Raw genomic sequence first — 20,501 nt, 5'->3', positions numbered from 1 at the left:
TTGTCACACGTACTACAGGTCAGAACACGCAAATTCTGTGTGAAGAAAAGTCTCTACACCCACGATAAGCTCTCCTTTCCTTCTTTGTACCATGTATCTTTAATTGTAAGTAGGAAGATAGGCAACTGTGCCTCCTATTTTATCAATGCAAATGGTTAAAAGAATACAGTCAGAGGCCATACCTGCACACACTGGTTGTTACTGTCTGCAATCAGTATCTTTCCACTTGTAGAGGCAGCTACCCCTTGAAGATTTGTAAATTCTCCTTTATTTCTTCCTTTGGTACCTAAAAATAAATGGTAAAAAAAACACAGAACTTAAGCGACAGAAAAATACAGTTCCCAGTTGAAACAGAAGAGTTATTCAGGTTTCCACAGGCAACCTGAGAATGTACTGTTTTTAGATTATACTTAAAAAAAGGGAACCCACCCTAATTCATATGCTACTAAACTTCTCTTACAGACCAATAAAGTCTTTGCAAAATTAATTTTTTTAGGGAAATGCCAATTAAAATATATTTAGCCTCCACAAAGACACAATAATAAAAACGAATACTGCAACTGAGGATATGCACAAGGAGAGGGCCTTAATTTAGAGTTTGCCAAAATCCCACCCATTCATTCAGCAGCTCTTAGAAGAAACCTGACTTGAAGGAGCTTCTTAGAAGAATCTTGGTTTTCAGTACATTTAATAAACCATAAAGCCACAGATGCTATAAAACTAACAGGCTGATTTTCATATGCTGTATTTACTTATGCATTATTTTCAGAGACCCAGTATCTGATAAGTTGTATCTTCTTCCCAATAATGTAAAAGTTATCCCAACAGAGTGCTATCTAGATTAAATAAATAAGAAAGGCAAAAGAAAATGAATTAAGATAAGTGATATTCTCATCTGTACTAGACTTTTTTACGGGAGAGATGAAGCAGGAGGGGGAAAATGCCAAAGTGTCTATGGGTTCACAGATATCTGTTTTTGTTTCAAAATAAGTGTTTACAGCTTATCAATTAATGTATGAATATTAATGGATGGGAACAGAATAAACTTTGATCAGTAATGATCAGGAAGGAAGTTTAAATTTTCATAGAGACAGAAAGCTAAGCCTCAGTTTTATAATTTCATTTATAATCAAAAGAGCAATTTGATATTTTGGTTTTAAGACCTCAATGCAGTGCCTTAGGAAAGAGCAGACAAAAGCACGCTGATGGTAGCTAATGTCTAACACACATTTAAGCACTGCTAAGGAATAGTTAAACTTTTCTGAAACATATTTTCAGGTTTAGAAACTAAAAAACTAAAATTGGTGATTGAATTAAACTCAGACTAACACCAACAGAATCCTAGGCAGAACTACCTTAGATTACCTGGTTCTCACCACATCCACAGGGCAGTTGTTTTATTGAAATCCTGAGTTCTATCAAGTTTACTCACCACCTCTATATCTCATCTACTCTTACTAATGTGAAAGAAAAATTTGACATCCAGAATCTCACAAGAACATCTTCTGTGTCTTGGAGGAAACAGTTCTGTTTTAGTTCATTTGAAATGTATTGGAGGAGATGATCTTTTATACTTGACCTGTGTAGAATCCCTACATATGTGGTATCATCTTATGCTTTCTAAAAATGGGTGGGTATTTTTTGGTGGGGCACATGGGGGGCTGGCCCTTGAAGGAGCAATGTGCCAACATGGTATTCTTTTTCAATCATTCCCTCTGGTGTCTGAATAACAGCTGGGTAACAGGTAGAGCAAAACTAAAAGAAATGCTCAGTTCATAAAAATTTTTTAAAAGATAGTGGTGGCAAGGCTAGGGCTCCCCAAGAGTAAAATTTAATTAGCAAAAACATTTCATAGCTAGCAAGACGAGGAATGGAGGAGGACCAAGTCAAGTAACCTGGTAAAACAGCAAGAGCCTTACAACCAGGATGGGAACATAAACAAAATAAGTGACTGTGAAGCAACTGGGCCTGTGCAGGTCTTTGCTTATGTAGGACTGTAAAGGCTCCCGAAGCTTAGAGGGCACACAGGTAGGGGAAAGAAATACTGAAAATGGGGAGGGGAAAAAGACCTGAACAGGGTAGACGAACATCGGTTTGCTCTCCTTCTGGTCCCAGCCTGCTGTCCGCTTTTACCTAACCTTTTGTCTGTCCTGCGAAGGACGAAGCCTATTCCACTCTGACAAGGCTGTGCAGGCAGCAGCAGTTGATGGTTGAAAGGAGGAAAATTGGGGAGGATCATGCTTTACAAGAAGCTGAGGGATGCCTTAGCCAAAAGGATTTATGAAAATACAAAGGCGATGTTGATGGAGGGAAATTATATGAGCAAAAAATACCAATGCTTTTTTCATTGCAGAAATACACACACATTTTTGAGTGTCAGTAGAAATAGGAAATAATTGTATGTGGAGATATAATTTTTAAACTTGGGAAGACATTTAGTTGGACTCCACATCAACATTCCGAGCAAGAAAGATCATGCTATGCCCTGTTTGAAATGGATGTGAGGTGCTTGGTGCCTGCCAATCCTGGGTCCTGAGAGCAACGGCGGGATGCTGCAGAAGAGCGCACTGCCAGAAAGGGGTTCCACAACCTCTGGGAGGCCCCAGGGCCGGGTGCTGGCCCAGCTCTTAGTCTTGGTCCCAAGTTAACTCCAGCGAACTACAGCTTTGCCCCACAGTAATAAAATTACAGGGTTGGAGGAGTATCTGCAGTACAAAGATTGTTTATGTATTTTTGAAAGAGCTAGATGGAAGACACACTGTCGTTTTAATTTTATAATGTTTGTTTTAAAAAATCTTTTTTTGGCTCTGTTTTCAAATAGCTGGGATTGGTGTGACTGGTAACATCCCGATTCTCATGAGCATCTTTTGTCAGAGATCACCGATCATCATTTAAAAAAAAAACTCTTGAGTTTTTACACACAGAGGAATTGTAGTGTTACTTCTGAGATTAAAGGAAATTACCAGTGTATTCTTGAGGGAGAGCTAATGCTGTTTCTATGAGCAGTAAAACTAGAAAAATCTTGATGGGGAATAATGATGCAGAACTACAGCATATTCTTGAAACGCCCAGTATCCAGGTAGTTATAAAGTGTCTGGAGATCAAAATAAATAGAAAGCCCTGAAGTTAGAAATAATTTGGGATCATGCTTCACTCATCAACATTTTTAGCAAATTCTATTTAGTCTATAGAAAACATTCCCCCACCCTCTGAAGTATTTCAATATCTAATATCTAATAACTAAAACTAGTTCTTTCATAACAAATATAAATGCAATACAAACACACAATATTTATAAAATCTCTTCCTGACTACTTTGATGTATATGATTTCATTTGACGGTTATATTTTGGCTAGTAAATGAGTAACATGGGTTTTTATATAATTATAAACAATTCAGCAACAATTCCATAAGATAATGAAACATGTTTTTCCCCTATCAAATTAGCCTATGAAGCATGAAATGAATTTTTAAGCCAAGAGTTTCTCATCCTTGCTCTTCCTGGCTTTGTCCACCCATGCCTTCAGGAAGGTAACAGGACTAAGGTAAACCTCTGGACTGAAACAGGGGATCAATAACTACAAACGTCCTCCCACCTCCACTGCAACCTAACATGAAAATCAATGCTAAATAAATCCAGATACTTCAAGTGGGCTGATGCATGAGGACGAAACTGAGCCAGATACAGAGTCTAACACCGGATCTTCAACCAAGTAGGTGTTTAACAAATGTCTGCTGAATGAGGGAGTGCCTGCATGAATTATTAATAACCAAGTAGATTACAACCCACAATACATCATGGGAAAATGAAACGTTCATTAACGTTTACAGCACTTTCATATACATTCTCTCATGCATTCTCTGTAACAACCATATGGGTAAGCAGGATAAATACTCTCGTTAGATTTTATAGATGAGAAACTGAAGCTAGACACATCACAAAGGTAGTAAAGAGACAAAGAAAGGAATAAAACCTGGTTCTCCTGATCTTGTACATAATATTTTTTCTAATATACACATTGCTTCTTCCTAATTAGACTCCAGAAGAGCAGGTTTCTGAGATGAGGATAATTACCCTTTGGGTGCACAAGGATCATGCTTTTTCCATAAAATTCTTTAGAAAACTGCATCCCTTATCATATGGTATTTTAACTGTGTAAGTGTCTTTCTCAATAAACTGTGAGCTCACTGAGGGCAGGGCAACATCTGTCCTGTTTACCATCGCCCCTGTAACAGCATAGTGCCTGGCCTGCACGAATTATTAGTGGCATCATTTTCCACTTGAAAAGCAATAGAGTTCCCAAGGATGAGATTCTCAAGGGGTGAGGGCAAGGTTCCTGCAATGATCTCAGATGCCAAATTAGCATGATCTCTTTCCACAGAGATTTTAGGGAAGGAAGGTAGTAGCTGCAAGGGTTAGGCAGAGCAGCAGGGCGTAAAATATCGTATCTCCCTGAAAAGCCTCTGAAGTCATGCTAAGTGAGTTGACATATCCATTTTATATTACAAGAAAGCACACTGCTCTGGAGTACAAATGAGTGTTTCATTCAACACTTCTCATGGACTCATTAAGGTTATGGTGTATGAATTATACAACTTGAAACAATTCGACTGTAATTCTTTCACTCCCTCCCACATCTTCCGATTTCCTCTCTGTTCAATGACTTTCTTTAGTCCCTGACAAAACCAGCTCGTGGCTTCTAGTCAGCAAACTCTGACAAATGCAGGAAAAATGATCCCTGTGTTTCAACAGATGCTCTAAGCTACCTCCTTAAACTTCAGGATTGCTTCCCAATACAGTATCAAGAGTAACACAGTAACTCACTCACAGTGAAAATTAAGTTTTCAGGTATGAGTGGTATCAAATATCTCACCTTTCAAAAACCTCAGTAGTTAAAGGACCTTTTAGATGAAGAGGAATTGTGCAGACTGTTTGGGTTCTACCCCTGCTCTCTGAGCCCCCACTCCTTCCACGGTAAGGATAATCAAAGGTCCTGGTAATCTGGCTCTTAAGGGGTGGGGCCTGGGGAAAGAGCTCTGGTTTGTGGCCTTTGCCCAGTTCTGCGCAAAATGCTCCCGTTCTGGCTGATTTCAAGCTACCAACATGAAGTCACTGAAAAGATCTGGGTAGCAGCGCGTAAGCCAGTACAGGCTGGGTCCACGCACCACATACTACGCTTTAGCGGGTACGTTACGCTGGGGGACATTAGGAACTGAAAGAGTAGTATAGCTACTAAGGATTTTAAGTAAGGTAACATGCAGACATGGATCGCACAATGCCCGGCTCAGAGAATGCCTGCTCCTTCCTCCGGCTTCCATTCCACATCCATTCCTGCCTGAACCACACTCCTGTCTTTGACATTTCACTGAAGCTCATGTTTTAAAGCAACTTCTCCATACTTTTCACTCCCAAATTGATCCCTAGCCCCGACTTTTTAACTAAGCTCCAAACCCATACTCCAAACTATCTACAGTGAACTTCAACCTGGGTGATCGAAACTGAAACATACCTCTCTTCCTCTAACTGTCCTTTCCTTGGTTGACAAAAACAATGGTCAACATTTATTGAGTTCTTACTGCGTGCCTGCACTGTTCTAATACACTTTATATATATTATTTTAATTCTTATCATATGAGGTATGTTAATATCATGCCCATTTTACAGATATAGAAACCAATGCACAGGAAGGTTGAATAATTTCCCCTAAGTTCACACAGCTAGCTAATAAATAGCAGGATGGGATTTAAATTGACACTGTCAGGCTTCTGAGCTGTTTACTTACTCTTTCTTAAGTACTTAGGTCAACTTCTATACTAAAACTGTGAATAATATGTTAACTAGTATTACTTATTTTGCCTCTCTAAAATGTACTGAACATCGTTCAGTGCCTAGGCAATATTCTGAACTCTTCTGTATTGATTCACTTGCTCCTCACAACTGCCGATAAGGTAGGTTCTTTTTGTCCCCATTTTATGGAGGAAACCGAGGCATGAAGAAGTTAAGTAACATACCCAAAGTTGCACAGATAGGAAATTGTTGGGCCTGAAACCCAGGGCAGTCTGGTTTCAGAGTCCACAGCGTTAACCATCACTCACTCCGCTGCTTCACATCCCAAAGCACTCATCCAGCTGCTGGCGGCTCGGTCTGGTCACCATGTCCTGTCCCCTTCCTCCTAGTCATCTTATAAACCTCCCATTTCCTCTCTACTCCAGCTTGTCCTTCTTAATTCCAGCACTTGTAAGAGCTCATGTGGACTACTGTAGTATGAAGCAGTCCCCTGCTTCCCAAGAGACATTTTCAGTAGATCCCCTGGGATGCCCCTGGGCTCTAGGGAAGTAAATACGTTAGCAAGTCCCTACACTGCATTACACAATTCAATGCCTCCCACTTCACTATCGTTCTCAACCTCAGTGGGTATAAGCATCCTAGGAGCTTATAGAATGCAGTTTCCTGGCCCTCCTCAGGGATCCTGACTCTAAATGCAGTATGGAATCAGGGAATTCTCATTTTTACCAAGTGCCCCAAAGAACTCAAGTGGGTTTGGACCACACTGTGAGAAACACAGGTATACAGAACAAAGTCCAAGCTCCTTACCAAAGAAACATAAGTGTTCTCTGTTTCTTTTTCATTTGATGTTTCAGGATGATGGAGTTTCCATTTACAGTTTCTTGAACTACTCGGTTTCTCACTCTCACTCCCTACAACAAAAACACCCTCTTCCTCCTTTCATGGAACACTCTTTCTCTTTCAAAGTCAGCTTATGTTTAGATGGCATCTCCAGGAACCTTCCTTAACTCCTGCTACCGGCCAGCCTCCTCCTCAGACCCCCAGCAACTTCTGGGCCTTGATTCCTACTGAGAGTACATTTTTATGTGCTGTCTGCCTTATAGACTGTGGCCTAGCTCGAGGTCAGAGTTGGAATCTCATCCCTGTCTTTATGACCTAGCCAAGTACCTGGCACATGGTAAGTGACTTCAAAGTCACCTCTAATTAGGGAACTGGGTAATCTGTGAAGAAGGTGATAATCTGAGTCAAATTTATCCCTTAAAATCCTTTTCATCACCCAGTGAAGAACCACTTTTACGATACACAAGACTGACACGTTATTTAGGGTTGTTAAATGAACCCTAGTGCATGTATTATGAAACTATCTATCTTTAAGCACAAAATCAGGGCTACAAGAAGCTCAGTCTGGGTAAGACCACCCAAGAGAACTGGTTCCACCTCAGACGAGTAGCTGAATTCCAATGAATTCTGGATTACTGTGGTGGGTTTCAACACACACCCACAAAGGAGTGTTCAGATCATAATGTTCTATTATGTACCTAGTAGCCTGACTGTACAGGGAAATCTAAAGTTCTAAAACAAAGAGAATTATAAAAGAAAGTTGAACTCTTCCAATTGTAACATAAACTCCACCCATTTGTAGCCAATGGTACAGATGTTGAGAAGACAAATTCTTAGAAGGCCAGCTCTGCTTGTCTGATACTGCCCAGCCACGTTGCATGCATGGCAATGCAGGTGAGTGAGTGCCCTTGAGCGCTGCTGCCTGCTCTGTGCATCCCTGGGCCTCAGAACTGGGACCAACCGTGGTGAGTGGGAAGTTAAATCATAATCATGCAGTCGGTCCCAACTTGATCCTACTCAACACTTACGCAAAGCATTGTTGGGGATTACAAATATTTAAGACATCATCTCTGCCCAAAATAATTTATAATGTTATTGGGAAACAAGACTCTTGAAAAATAATAATAAGCACAATGGATTCCAAAAGAGAAGGTGGTACTTGAGAGAAGGATAAAACTGGGGACAGAATTCTTGGACGAAGGCGCCCAGGTGTGAAAACACTGAGAGCGTTCAGGGAGCAGGGCTCCAGCACCAATCTGTGCCACCTCACGACCAGCCCGAGCCCTCATCATTTACCACTGCTCCACCCTTCGCTCACCCTGTGCTTCTCACAGAACGCGTCCCTCTGAAACGCCAATGGCATCCTCTCCTCTTCACTGCCTTCCCCCTTCACACTGGGCACTCTGCCTGGGAGGCCATTTATTTCCATCTGTCGACTTGGATAAGTCCTCCTCATTGTACATGTTCCAGTTTAAATTCCTTTTCATTTTCTATAGCTTTCGGTTATCTAACCCCTGGTGTTAAGGGTTAGTTCTCATCCCAAACTGTAAGCTCCTTGAGGAAGGAGATCTCATTTTTTTCGTCTCTATATTCCCAGCATGTAGCATAGGGCCCAGCAGGCACTAGATGCTCTAGAAATGCTTTTTGAGCTATATTATTGCATGGTGAGTGGTGTCTGGTGTCTTTTGGCTACAATCTGGATTACAGCATAAAGAGGAATAAACTTTATTCAATTTTATCTTTATTACAGACTGAGGAATAAATAGAACATGAAGATAAAGAAAGTAAGACTTGGCCTTCCTTTTTGCCCCTATACCCCTGAAAGGTTTACCTTCTGCCATGGGCTGAACTATGTCCTCCCCAAGTCCCTGTGTCAAAGTCCCAATCTCCAGGACCTCAGGACGCAACTGTATTTGAAGATAAGGTCTGCAAAGAGGGACTAAGTTTAAAGGAGGCCATTAGGGTGAGCCTTAATCCAGTGACTGGCGCCCTTAGAAGAAGGAACGCTAGGAGTGTGCATGCACAGAAGGACAGTGTCTGGGGACAAAGCAGCAGGAAGGCAGCCATTTACAAGATGAGGAGAGAGGCCTCAGAGGAAACTAACCCTGCCATCATCTTGATCTTGGGTTTTCAGCCTCCAGAACTGTAAGAGATAAATTTCTGTTAAGCAACCTCATCTATGGTATTTTGTTATGGCAGCCTGCGCACACAGACAGCATCTACACTTTATTAATAGACTTGGATATAGTGCTGTATATATCTGGGCACTGTTCAAAGTTCTTTACAGATGTTTAAATTTTTAAACAGCTTCCTACCAGTGCCAGAGAATCAGTATGGCTGCATTTCTTAATGGGTAGGAGGGGAGAAGAGTGGGAGCTGGGAATTCAAATCAATATCATTAGGGGGAATACCACTCCTAGGAGAAATGTCCCTTATCCTTCTCAGATGAGAATCACAGGTAGAGATGATGATGATTAAAAGTAAAAACAATAGTAAAATAATAGCTGCCACTAATTGAGCCCTTAATGTATATAGGCCAGCGCCAGACAGTACAAAAATGCTCTCTCACTTCACTCCTGGTGCAACCTTACTAGTTAGACAATATTTCATTCTTTTTTTTTTTTTTTTTAAAGAGGAAGAAACTGGGTTCAGAAAGAGTAAGCTAGTTGCCCAATTGTTAAGGAGAATTAGAATTCAGATCTGATCTTTGCCTTTCTCCACTCCGCACTCTGTCTGAGGAAGCAGACGGGGCTCACTTGGCTTGCAGGAGGTGATTTGAACATGAGACAGTTTATTCTTAAGGCAGGAGATCAACGGTAACAGTGAGGTAAACTTTTTTAGAAGAAAAGGTACAGGGAAGTCTAACAGCTTTAATTGCATGTGCAAAAACAACAGTCCTCATTTACTCAGCAACTCCAACATGCCAGGCATTAAGTTTGGAACCCAGAACAGTTCTCAGGCACAGGTCTTTTGCATTTTCATTTTATGAACATGGAAACTGAAGCCCAGGGAAGCTGAGACCCACCCAAATTGAAGCAAGTGACAGAACCGGAGTGGCAGACTTCAGAGGCACCCATCCTGCATCCGCCCCAGCTTGTCCTCTCTACTTCGGTGATGTATCAACAACTTCCACACCCACGCTACACATACGCCCAGTGAATGGTCAGGGGCCTCCATCCTCTGAATGGACAAGTTACATATCATGTCACCATCTTTACAAGATTCAGCCTAAAGTATTAATGTAGAACAGGTTCTGTCCAGGGGTGTTTAAGGAGTCTGAGGCTCTGAGGATGATCCATGGAAAAAGTTCTCTGGTCAGCAGTTTAGAAATGCTGTCTGTTATCCCTCCCCTGCCTTGAAGACTTGTAATATACAAAGGCAGAATATGAAGGTTCTGCAGTTAAAAAAAATCTACCTCCTTCTCTTAAGCTAAGGTTTCCCGGATCTATCGGAACACAGATTTGTTTTTCTAATGTGTCAGTTAACATACTGTGTGTGTAGCACCCTTTTAGAGATACTGCAATGCAGGATTGAAGAGGTAGAAAGAGAAACAGACTGGAGCTACTTTTGGAAACATTAACTCAAATCTTTTTTTTCTTAAGAATCACAAAGTCCATTGATACTTACATTTAGGGTACTTTCCATTGGGAAAATAAAGTTAAAAAGCAAATTCCATTCTCCCGGTCTCCCGCCACCCTCCCCTCTTTGGAGCTGCTCTCCAGGCACACACAGCTGGAGGCAGCCACAACCAGCGGTGTACCCTGTCCCCCGGCCCCAGCCCTCACAATGCCAAAGCAGTGCCAGGGAGGCATAGACTCTGCTCACAGCACGGCCAGAGCTGGCAGATTTCAGAGAAACACAGGAAGTCAGTTGGCAGAATGACCTCTCTGCCTCTGGGCTAGGCAGGAGGACTCTTCAGGACATTCCTAGGGGATGGGGGTGCGTGGGTCGGGGTTGCCATTACCTTCAAATTCCAGATTATGAGTGCTGTGATTTTTTTCTATTTCTCTTTTTGCTTATTTTCAGTTTCTACTGTTCTACAAATCAGTTTCTAATTTTCTAGGAGCACTTGTTGAAAAGGATTGGGGTGGGGAGAGAAGGGGGAGAGGAAGGGGGGAGGAGGGGGTGAGAAGAGAAGGGGAGACCGCGAGAGGGAGAGGGAGAGGGGAGGGCCGCGAGAATGGGAACGCAAGCCAGAGAAGCTCCGCAGAAGGAGACTGCACAAACTCACCTAATAAAATATTTCAGCATCTCCCAACCCCTTGGGGTAGCCGTGCTGATGGGCAATGCTCCTCCTTGCAGCACTTCCCCAGCCGCCCCTTAACCCAGGCCCGGCTCGGCCAGGACGCCTCCTACTTACCCACTCGAAAGATGAGATCGTCCTCGATGGGATTCTCTTTTCTCTTCCCGGTGCTGTACATGCTCGCGGGTCTTTTCACCGCCTTCTGCTTCACGTGGCCGCTGCCCGGGGATTTCACGCGCCGCTTCACGCCTTCGGTGGTGGGCGACACGTCGGCGGACCGGATCACTTTAAGCTTAAAGGGGCTGCCTCGGATGTGCTGGTCGTAGAGTCGCAGAGAGAGGGTGAAGTCCCCCTCCTTCTGGACAGTGTACAAAAACTCATACGTGCCGTTCTTGTTGTCCAGGATCTCCCCGTCCGCCACGCTGCCGTCGGGCGTGCTCAGCTCCGCCGTGATGTAGGCATTGCCGGTTTTGCAGAGCTCCCCGTCTTTGTCCTTGGTTGTTATAGTAACGGACATGGGCTGCCCGATTACGGTCTGCCGCAGCCCCTCGCCCGTGGCCACCGTCTCGGAGGCGACGGCGTTGGTGGTTAAAATCGTCCCGAGGTTGTGGATGGACTTCTTGAGCCCTTCGGTCTCCACGATGAAATCCAGCTGATCGTTCTCGCGCGGGTGCAGCGGGAAGTCCTGGTCGGCGAGCTCGTTCAGCCTCTCGCTCATCTGCTTCTTCACGAGCAGCACCTCCGTCTCCGTGCCATGGTTGAGGGCCTGCGCGGTGAAGTTGCTGCAGCTCTTGATGCTCTCCTGGCCCTCGAGCAGAGTGTCCAGCTGCGACTGGAGGACCTGCGGGAAGGAGCCAGGCCGGGTGAGCGCCTCCAGCGGCGCGTGAGCCCAGCCTGCAGGGCGCCGCCGGCGACAGGGGCGGTCCGGCCCGCCCTTCCCCCGCCCGAGGCTCTCAGCAAGTGGCATTTAACTTAACCCAGTGAACCCAGTTCTAAGGCATAATCCTACCCGGCATTCCCAGGACCTTCTCTTTTCCTCCCGCCTCGCCCTGTCTCTCCCACACACATATTTCTTTGGTCATGTATTTTTTATAGGGACAGGCAGAAACGTCACCACTAAGGGCCTGGCCAAAAATTGCTATGCCTGACATTCCCCTGTCACCACCTAAAGGAACAGAAAGCAGACAAATGAAAACTCTCCACACCTAAACATCAGAAGCTTTTCATCCCCGGTTTTGTGATTAGACATGCAGAGTTAAACAAAGCCTGTAGTCAAGATTCATTCTGAAGTTGACTAACAGGTTGGTGTGGGTGAGCGAGCAATTAAGAGACTATTAAACATTATAATTATGGGAGAAAAACAATTCGGTTTAACCCTAAATCCTTAAATCTTGAAAGTATTACTTTATATTCAATCTTGCTTTATGTCAAGTTATAAACTGGTACTTCAGGTCCCAGAATCACAGAGTTCAGCTGAAAACTGGGAGGGGAAAAAAAGCTGGATATGCCATTAAATGAAAACTGTTGACTGTAAAATAGTGTCACTTAAAGACCCATCTGAGTCCCCTTTGCTGCTATTAGAACAGAGAAAGCTAGTGAAGTGCCTGAGATACCACGTTTCTTACACACTATGCATAAGGATGGCTGGAGTCTTACTTTGTGTTTGAGGCCATAGTTGACTTCCAGTTCCATAAGGAGCACGCTCTTGCGCACGTTTAACGTCTTCTGGAGTTCATCAAAGGTGGAGTGTATGTCATCCACAATGCTGGCCTTTTGGTTGGCTAACTGGTGAATGATTTCTGAGATGAACTGAAGAGCGGAATTAATTTCTGGGAGCCTAGAAGACAGTTATTAAAGATCACTATTTAACATCAACCCAGAAATTGTAAAAAGAAAAATCTAAACACTATTTTGCTCAAAAAATATTTTGTCTTTTCTCATCTTCAAAAAGTCGTACTGGAAAAAGAAAAGATACAACATAATTACTGCCTTTGAGAGGAGAGACTTTGAGAATCCATGTCTATTTCATCTAATCGATCATCTAATTTTAATAATTGATGGTACAAAGCTTTGACGTTCTCTGAACCCCATGGATTTTTCTCTTCCTAAATCAGGCTTTCTCAGATAACACTACAATATTTGGGACCACATGATTTTTTGTTGCAGGGGACTGTTCTGTGCAATGTTACATGTTTACCAGCATCCTTTTCACCCCCAGATGCCAGCAGCACCCCCACCACGACACACACACACACACACACACACACACACACACACAGTTGTGACACCAAACTGTGTCCAGGCATTGCCAAATGTCTCCTGGGGGTTATAATGGCCCATGGTTGAGAACTACTGTTCTAAATATATAGTTGTATCTTTTCTCCTAATCACATGAAAAACTTATGCAAAATCAGTTTCCTGGGAACTTCTTGCAACTTTCCAAGTTCTCTTCATTAATTGTGAAGAAAAACTACACTTTTCTCACTAACACTACTGGTGAAGAGATGTATTGTCTGCTGATGGTGGTAGTTTATTTTCTCTCTTAGGTCTTTCTCCAGCATCACACAGCTACTCTGCTTCTCCCATAATTATGGGAGAAAAACAATCCGGTTTAACCCTAAATCCCCAGTGCACTCCTGACACATGGCGGTCTCACAAGACTGGCAGTAAAAGTCCACCACCTGTGGTAACAAGAAAAATACCAGGTTTTGTGTCACTGATTGAGTGCTGACTATGCCCTTGGCCTTTACTTGTATTCTTATATAACTCTCATGGCTTCCCTGGGGTATTTTCTTCATTTCCATGCCAAAAAGAGAGCCTGGAAGCAGGGAAACATACAGAAACTGAGCAGCCACAGCTCAGTACCATTCTGCTGGGCTCAAACAGAGGAGCCAGTCATGCAATGGGCCTGTGTATGTCAAGAACAGCAGCTAAGAAAGGTTCCTCACAAGACTTTCAGAGATCTCCTGAGAGTATTTTCCTTGAGTGTATTTTATTAATTTAATCATATTAAGGTACTAAAAATTGCCACCACTGATAACATAAGGGGGGTGGAATTTTACCAAGGGGCATGGGATGACTGACACTGGTCACTAGCTCATGACCACAGACACACAGTCAGAGGTGAATATGTTTAGGTATCATGAACCTACTCTCTCACTAAGACAAGAGACCAGGAAACCAAGTCTCATACACAGGAATCCTGGGGGAGGTGTGCACACCTTTTGTTGACAGCATCCAGCTGGACCTGGAGCGAGGCCTTATGCTGCTCCACCACGTCCTTGAGGGGGACTGTAGGGTGTTCTGCATGCTCCCCCTCAGTGCACTCCCGACACATGGCGGTCTCACAAGACTGGCAGTAAAAGTCCATCACCTGTGGTAACAAGAAAAATTCCAGGTTTGTGTGTGAGTGCTGACTATGCCCTCGGCCTTTACTTGTATTCTTATATAACTCTCATGGCTTCCCTGGGTGTCAGCATTATGCCCAGTTGCATAGAAGAGAAGGAAGGATAAATTTTTATGTGCCAGGTTTCAAAGACGTGGATTGTACTGCAAAGCTGCTGCTATGGCCACAAAACCTAAGTGGCCAATCTCAGAAGAGCATGAGGCTGAGATGCTCAAACTCTTTTTTTTTATCTCAGGACCCCTTATACTCTTTATAAATTGAGGACTCCAGTGTGATTTTGTTTATGAGTTATATCTACAGATATTTATCATAGTAAAAATTGAAACTGAAAAGTTTTCAATATTTATTTACTAAAAGGAATAATAAGCCCATTAAATGCTAACATGAATAATATGATTCATGAAAAATCACTACATTTTACAAAACAAAAAAATTCTGTGAGAATGACATTATTTTCCATTAAAAAAATTCCTCAGTGTTTTGCTTAATTGAAGACACCTGGATTCTCATATCTGCTTCTGCATTCAATCTGTTGTGATAGTATGCATCATGTAGTCTCTGGAAAATTCCACTGGCACTCTTAAGAGAATGAGAAAGAAAAAGGCAAAAAATGTCTTAGTATTATTATAAATATAATTTTGACCTTGCAGACCTCTGTGAAAGGATCTAAGGATCTATGAGGTTCCAGGATCACATTTTGAGAACTGCTTCTGTTTGGATAAGAGATGAGCTGGACCGAGCAGTTTGTGTCCTGGCTCTACCACTTACGTAACCTCACTGTGTCTCAATTTTTCCTCTGTCAAATGGAGACAATAATAGTAATCTACTTCATAGGGTCACAATGAGGATTTAGCAGATTAATATGCACAAGGAATTCAGATGATGCCTGGCACTGGTACACAGTAAAGTCTTAATAAGTAGTAGCAGTGATGATGATGATGGTGATATCTGGAAAACAAAACTACCTTATGCTGGTTATGAAAAACTCTCAGTAACAATAGAACATAAAGCCTGAAAATTAGTTTCTGTGTAAAGGCATTCCCCTATTCTCTCAGCTGGAAAAGGTTCATTCCAATTTTGAATTCCCAAAGCACTTTTGGGAGGAATCTTTTTCTTGAAGTATAACACACATACAGAAAATATTCAGAATGTATCACACACATACAATAATACATAGTGATGGATTTTCACAAAGTGAATACATCTATCAAAACACTTTTATTCATACCTCACTTACAAAATACTTCTAAGGTTTTAAGTTCCTGAGCATATGATCTCTGTCACCCATGTAAGTCCTTGCACATAGTAGGCATTCAATAACACTGCTCATGAGTGAACTGTATGCTGTCTATAAAAGTCTCACTTAAGAGCCAAAAGCACAAACAGGTTGAAAGTACAGTATGGAAAGAGATATTCCATGCTAACAGTAATCAAAAGAGAGCTGAAGTGGCTATTCTAATATCAGCCAAAATGGACTTTATGACAAAAATTATTAGGATGCACAAAGAACATCACATAATAATAAAATGGTAACTTAATCAAGAAGATATAACAATTATAAACAAGTATGTACCCAACAAGAAAGCCCCAAAATATATGAAGCAAAAATGACAGAATGAAAGGGAGAAATGGACAATTCAACAATAATAGTTGAATATTTCAATATCCCACTTTCAATGATATAACAACTAGATGGAAGAAGAATAAAGAAATAGAGATCTTGAATAATATTATAAACCAACTCGACCTAACAGACATATATAGAACACTCTATTCAATAACAGAATACACATCTTTTTTGTCAAGTACACATGGAATATTTTCCAAAATAAACCATACATTATGTAACAAAAAATCTCAATACATTTAAAAAGACTGAAGTCATACATAGTATCTTCTCTGACCACAGTGGAATTAAATTAGAAATATCAGAAGAAAGTGTGGAAAATTAACAAATATATGTAAATAACACTCTTAAATAATGAGCCAAAGAAGAAATTACAAGGGAAATTAGAAAATACTTTGAGATGAATAAAAATGAAAATACATTATGAAATAACAAAAGTTACAAGACAGTGCTCAGAGCACAATTTAACTGTAAATGCCTACAATAAAAAGAAGAAAGATTTCAAATCAATAACCTAAGCTTCTGCCTTAAAGAATTAAAAAAAGAAGAACTAAAACCAAAGCAGGCAGAAGAAAGGAAATGGTAAAGATTGGAGTGGGGGTAAATAAAGTAGAGAAGAGAAAACCTATAGAGAGGATCAATGAAACCAAGAGCTGGTTATTTGTAAAGATGAGCAAAATTGACAACCAGAATAATATGGACAGTTTGACAAAGAAAATGAATAACAGATAAAATGGACAAATTCCTAGCAACACATAACTATGAAAAATGACTCAAAGAGTAGAAAAATCTGAATAGACGTATAAAAGGTAAAGAGAGTGAATTGATGTTCAAACAGCTTCTGACAAAGGAAAATCCCAGGACCAGATGGCTTCACTGATGGATTCTACCAAACATTTAAAGAATTAACACCACTCCTCCCAAACTCTTCACAAAAGGGAAGGGGCATGGGATTTCCTAACTCATCCTATTAGGCCAGTAATCTCCTGACACCAAAGCCAAAGACAACACAAGAAAAAATTATTGACTATTTTCCCTTATGAATATAGATGCAAAAATCCTTAATAAAATACTAGTAAACTGAATCCAGCTGCACCATTACCAAGGATTGTGCACCATTACCAAGTAGACTTTATGCCAGGAATGCAAGGGTGTTTCACATACAAAATTCTATATATGTACCACACTAATATAATGTAGAAAAGAGCACCCACATACTCATCTCACTTAATGCAGGAAAATCATCTGACCATCTCTAACATTCTTTATGATAAAAACATTTTCGAACTAGAAATAGAATGAAACTTGCTCAACTTGATAAGGGGTATGTACAAAAAAACTCACAGTTAACATTATACTTAGTAGTAACCCTATAAAATCAGGAACAAAACAAGTTGTCCATTGTTACCACCTTTATTCAGTAATGTACTAGAAGTTCTAGCTGAGGCATTTAGGCAAGAAAAAGAAATAAAATGCATCCAAATTGGAAAGGAAGAAGAATCTCTCTATTCAAAGATGACATATCTTATATATAGAAACCCTAAAGAACACACATACACATGCACACACACACACACACACACACACACACACACACACACACATACACACAAACTATTAGAACTAACAAACGAATTCAGCAAAGTTGCAGGTACAAGATCAATGAACAAAAATCAACTGTATTTCTATATATTAGCAATGAGCATTCCAAAAATAAAATTAAGAAAATTCCATTTATAATAATATCAAAAACAAACATAAAATACTTAAAAATAAATTTAGCTAAGGTATGAAACTTATACACTGAAAACTACAAACATTGTTGAAAAAATTTAAAGACTACCTAAATAATGAAGATAAATGGAAAGATAGTCCATGGACATTAATTGGAAGACTTAACAGTTAAGAGGGCAACATTACCAAATTGATGTACAGATTCAATGAAAATCTATCAAAATCGCAACTTCCTTTTTCTCAGAAGTGAACAAACAAGCTGTTCTTAAAATTCATATGGAATTTTATGGCACCCTGGATAGCCAAAACAATGTTAAAACAAAATTGGAAGATTCATTCATACTTCCGAATCTCAAAACTTCCTACGAAGATAGAGTAATCAAAACAGCATGTTACTGGCATAGGATAGGAATATAGACCAATGGGAAAGAAGGGAGAGCCCAGAAATAAAACCACACATTAAAGGTCAACTGATTCTTGACAAAGGTGCCAAGATCATGCAATTGAAAAAAAATAGTCTTTCCAACAAATGATGCCAAGAAAACTGGACATCCACATGTAAAAGAATGAAGTGGAACTCTTATCTCACTCCATATATAAAAACTAAGTTAAAATAGACTAACAACATAAATATAAGAACTAAAACTCTAAAACTCCTAGAATAAAACACAAAGGTAAATCTTCATGACCTTTAATTTATGGCTTCCTAGATATGATATCAAAAGCACAAGCAACAAAAAAAAAGTAGATAGTTGGTCTTAAATTTAAAAATTGTGCATCAAAGAAATGAAAACAATGGGAGAAAATATTTGCTAGTCAAATATCGTGTAAGATGCAGTACCCAGAACATAAAAAGAACCCATACAATTAAGAACACAATTCAAAAATTTTGGCAAGGGACTTGAATGTATGTTTCTCCCAAAATAGATATACAAGGGGCCAAGTTACACAGGAAAAATATGTCCAACTTCATTAGTCACAAGGGAAATACATATCAAATCCACAATGAGACACAACTCCTTACTCAAAAGGATGGCTGGACTAAAAAATGTCAGATAATAACAAATGTTGGTGAGCATGTGGAAAAAATCAGAACGCTCATACTTTGCTCATGGGCATGTAAAATGGTGTAGTCACTGTGAAAACAGTTACGTGGTTCCTCAGAAGTTAAACATAGATTTACCAAATGACCTGGCAATTCTACTCCTAGGTGTATACCCAAAAGAACTGAAACCATATGCTCACACAGAAACTTGTACATAAATGCTCATAACAGGATTATTCATAACAACCCAAAAATCAGAAACAACCCAAATAATTATCAACTAATGAACAGATGAACAAATTGTGGTATATTCAGACAGTAGAATATTACTTAGCCATTAAAAAAGGAATGAAGGGGGAAGGGAGGAGCCAAGATGGTGGTGTGAGTAGGGCAGCAGAAATCTTGCAAAACCACATGTATTTTTGAAAATAGAACAAATACAACTAATCCTAAAAGAGAGACCAGAAGATATAGTACAACAGCCAGACTACATCTACACCTGCGAGAACTCAGCACCTCACAAAGGAGGTAAGATACAAGCCACGGCCTGGCGGGACCCAAGCGTGCCCCACACCCCAGCCCACCAGTGGGAGGAGAGGAGTTGGAGCAGGGAGGGAGGGGGAGCCCAGGACTGCTAAATACCCAGCCCTAGTCATCCACACTGGGAGCGCAGACACACATTGTGTGGTGTGCTGGATATTAGGGAAACGAAACAGTAAAATCTGCAAGCAGGTCCCCGCAGCCGGCACCCCCAGGACAAAAGAAAAGCGAGTGTTTTTTGAAAGTCTTAAAGGGACATGGGCCTCACAGCTGGACAGAAGCCCAGAAGTTGGAAATCCAGGGGAACTCCAGGCGCCCTAACCCCCCGGGGTGACAGTGCAGCTCTGAAGCTTCTCATGGCAATAAACAGCCACCCATCCATTCCTCCTCCAGTGCGGCCCCACCATAGCAAGGGAGTGGCTTGGGAGTGGCCATGCCCACAGCAACAACCTAGAGCCTCCTCTGCAGCTGCCTGGGCCAAACTCAGAGGCCCCATGGGTGTGCGGCAGCCCAGCACAGACAGAGTAATCTGGGACAGGGCATGAAAGGTCGCCGTTCTCACAGGAGAGCACACCAGGCGCACCTGCCAGTTCCCACAGAGCTCTGGGCTGCCCCAACAGCTACCCTGCCCATGGCGGCTCAGGAAATAAAACCGGAAGCTGCTCCCCATGTGCAGGTAACCAGCAGAGGCAGTGGAGAAGGGCAAGGTGCAGGAAGGGGCATTGTTCTCCCAGCTAATACACGAGCCAACTGCCTATGACTACCTCTATCGCCATTAAAAGGCAGAAGAATTTGGTCCAGTCCAGAATAACCCAGACAAACACCCAAGAGAGGAGGGCCTGGGGAGACAGATAAAACCAATCTTCCTGAAAAAGAATTCAAAATAAAGATCATAACCATGCTGATAGACCTGCAGAGAAATATGCAAGAGCTAAAGGATAAAGTTAGGAGGCAGAATACAGAAATAAAACAATCTCTGGAAGGACTTAAGAGCAGACTGGATGAGGTGCAAGAGCCCATTAATGGAATAGAAATCAGACAACAGGAATACAGAGAAGCTGAGGGAGAGAGAGATAAAAGGATCTCCAGGAATGAAACAATATTAAGAGAACTGTGTGACCAATCCAAACAGAACAATATTCGCATTATAGGGGTACCAGAAGAAGAAGAGAAAGGAAAAGGTATACAAAATCTCTTTGAAGAAGTAATTGCTGAAAACTTTCCCAAAGTGGGGGAGGAAATAGTCTCTCAGGCCATGGAAGCCCACATTTCTCCCA

General features: G+C 41.4%; 1 protein-coding gene across 13 annotated transcripts in view; it reads right to left on the bottom strand.

Annotated features, from left to right (window-relative positions):
• TRIM2 (tripartite motif containing 2) overlaps window positions 1-20,501 on the bottom strand; it is a 165,791-nt gene that overhangs the window by 21,564 nt on the left and 123,726 nt on the right. For 12 of the 13 annotated variants that reach the window (XM_036887989.2, XM_036887991.2, XM_036887980.2 and 9 more), the window contains 4 exons: window positions 14,094-14,245; window positions 12,529-12,709; window positions 10,990-11,713; window positions 183-286 (listed from right to left, as the gene is read on the bottom strand). In XM_036887989.2, the coding sequence (XP_036743884.2) occupies window positions 183-286; window positions 10,990-11,713; window positions 12,529-12,709; window positions 14,094-14,245 (1,161 nt within the window). Of the gene's footprint in view, window positions 1-182; window positions 287-10,989; window positions 11,714-12,528; window positions 12,710-14,093; window positions 14,246-14,706; window positions 14,858-20,501 lie in introns of those variants that run through there. The other variant, XM_057495511.1, reaches the window with a different exon arrangement.

Source organism: Manis pentadactyla, chromosome 1 (assembly GCF_030020395.1).
Source record: "Manis pentadactyla isolate mManPen7 chromosome 1, mManPen7.hap1, whole genome shotgun sequence".
Classification (NCBI taxonomy): domain Eukaryota; kingdom Metazoa; phylum Chordata; class Mammalia; order Pholidota; family Manidae; genus Manis; species Manis pentadactyla.
The sequence above is the reverse complement of the archived record's forward strand: the minus strand, read 5'-3'. Positions and strand labels throughout refer to the sequence as shown.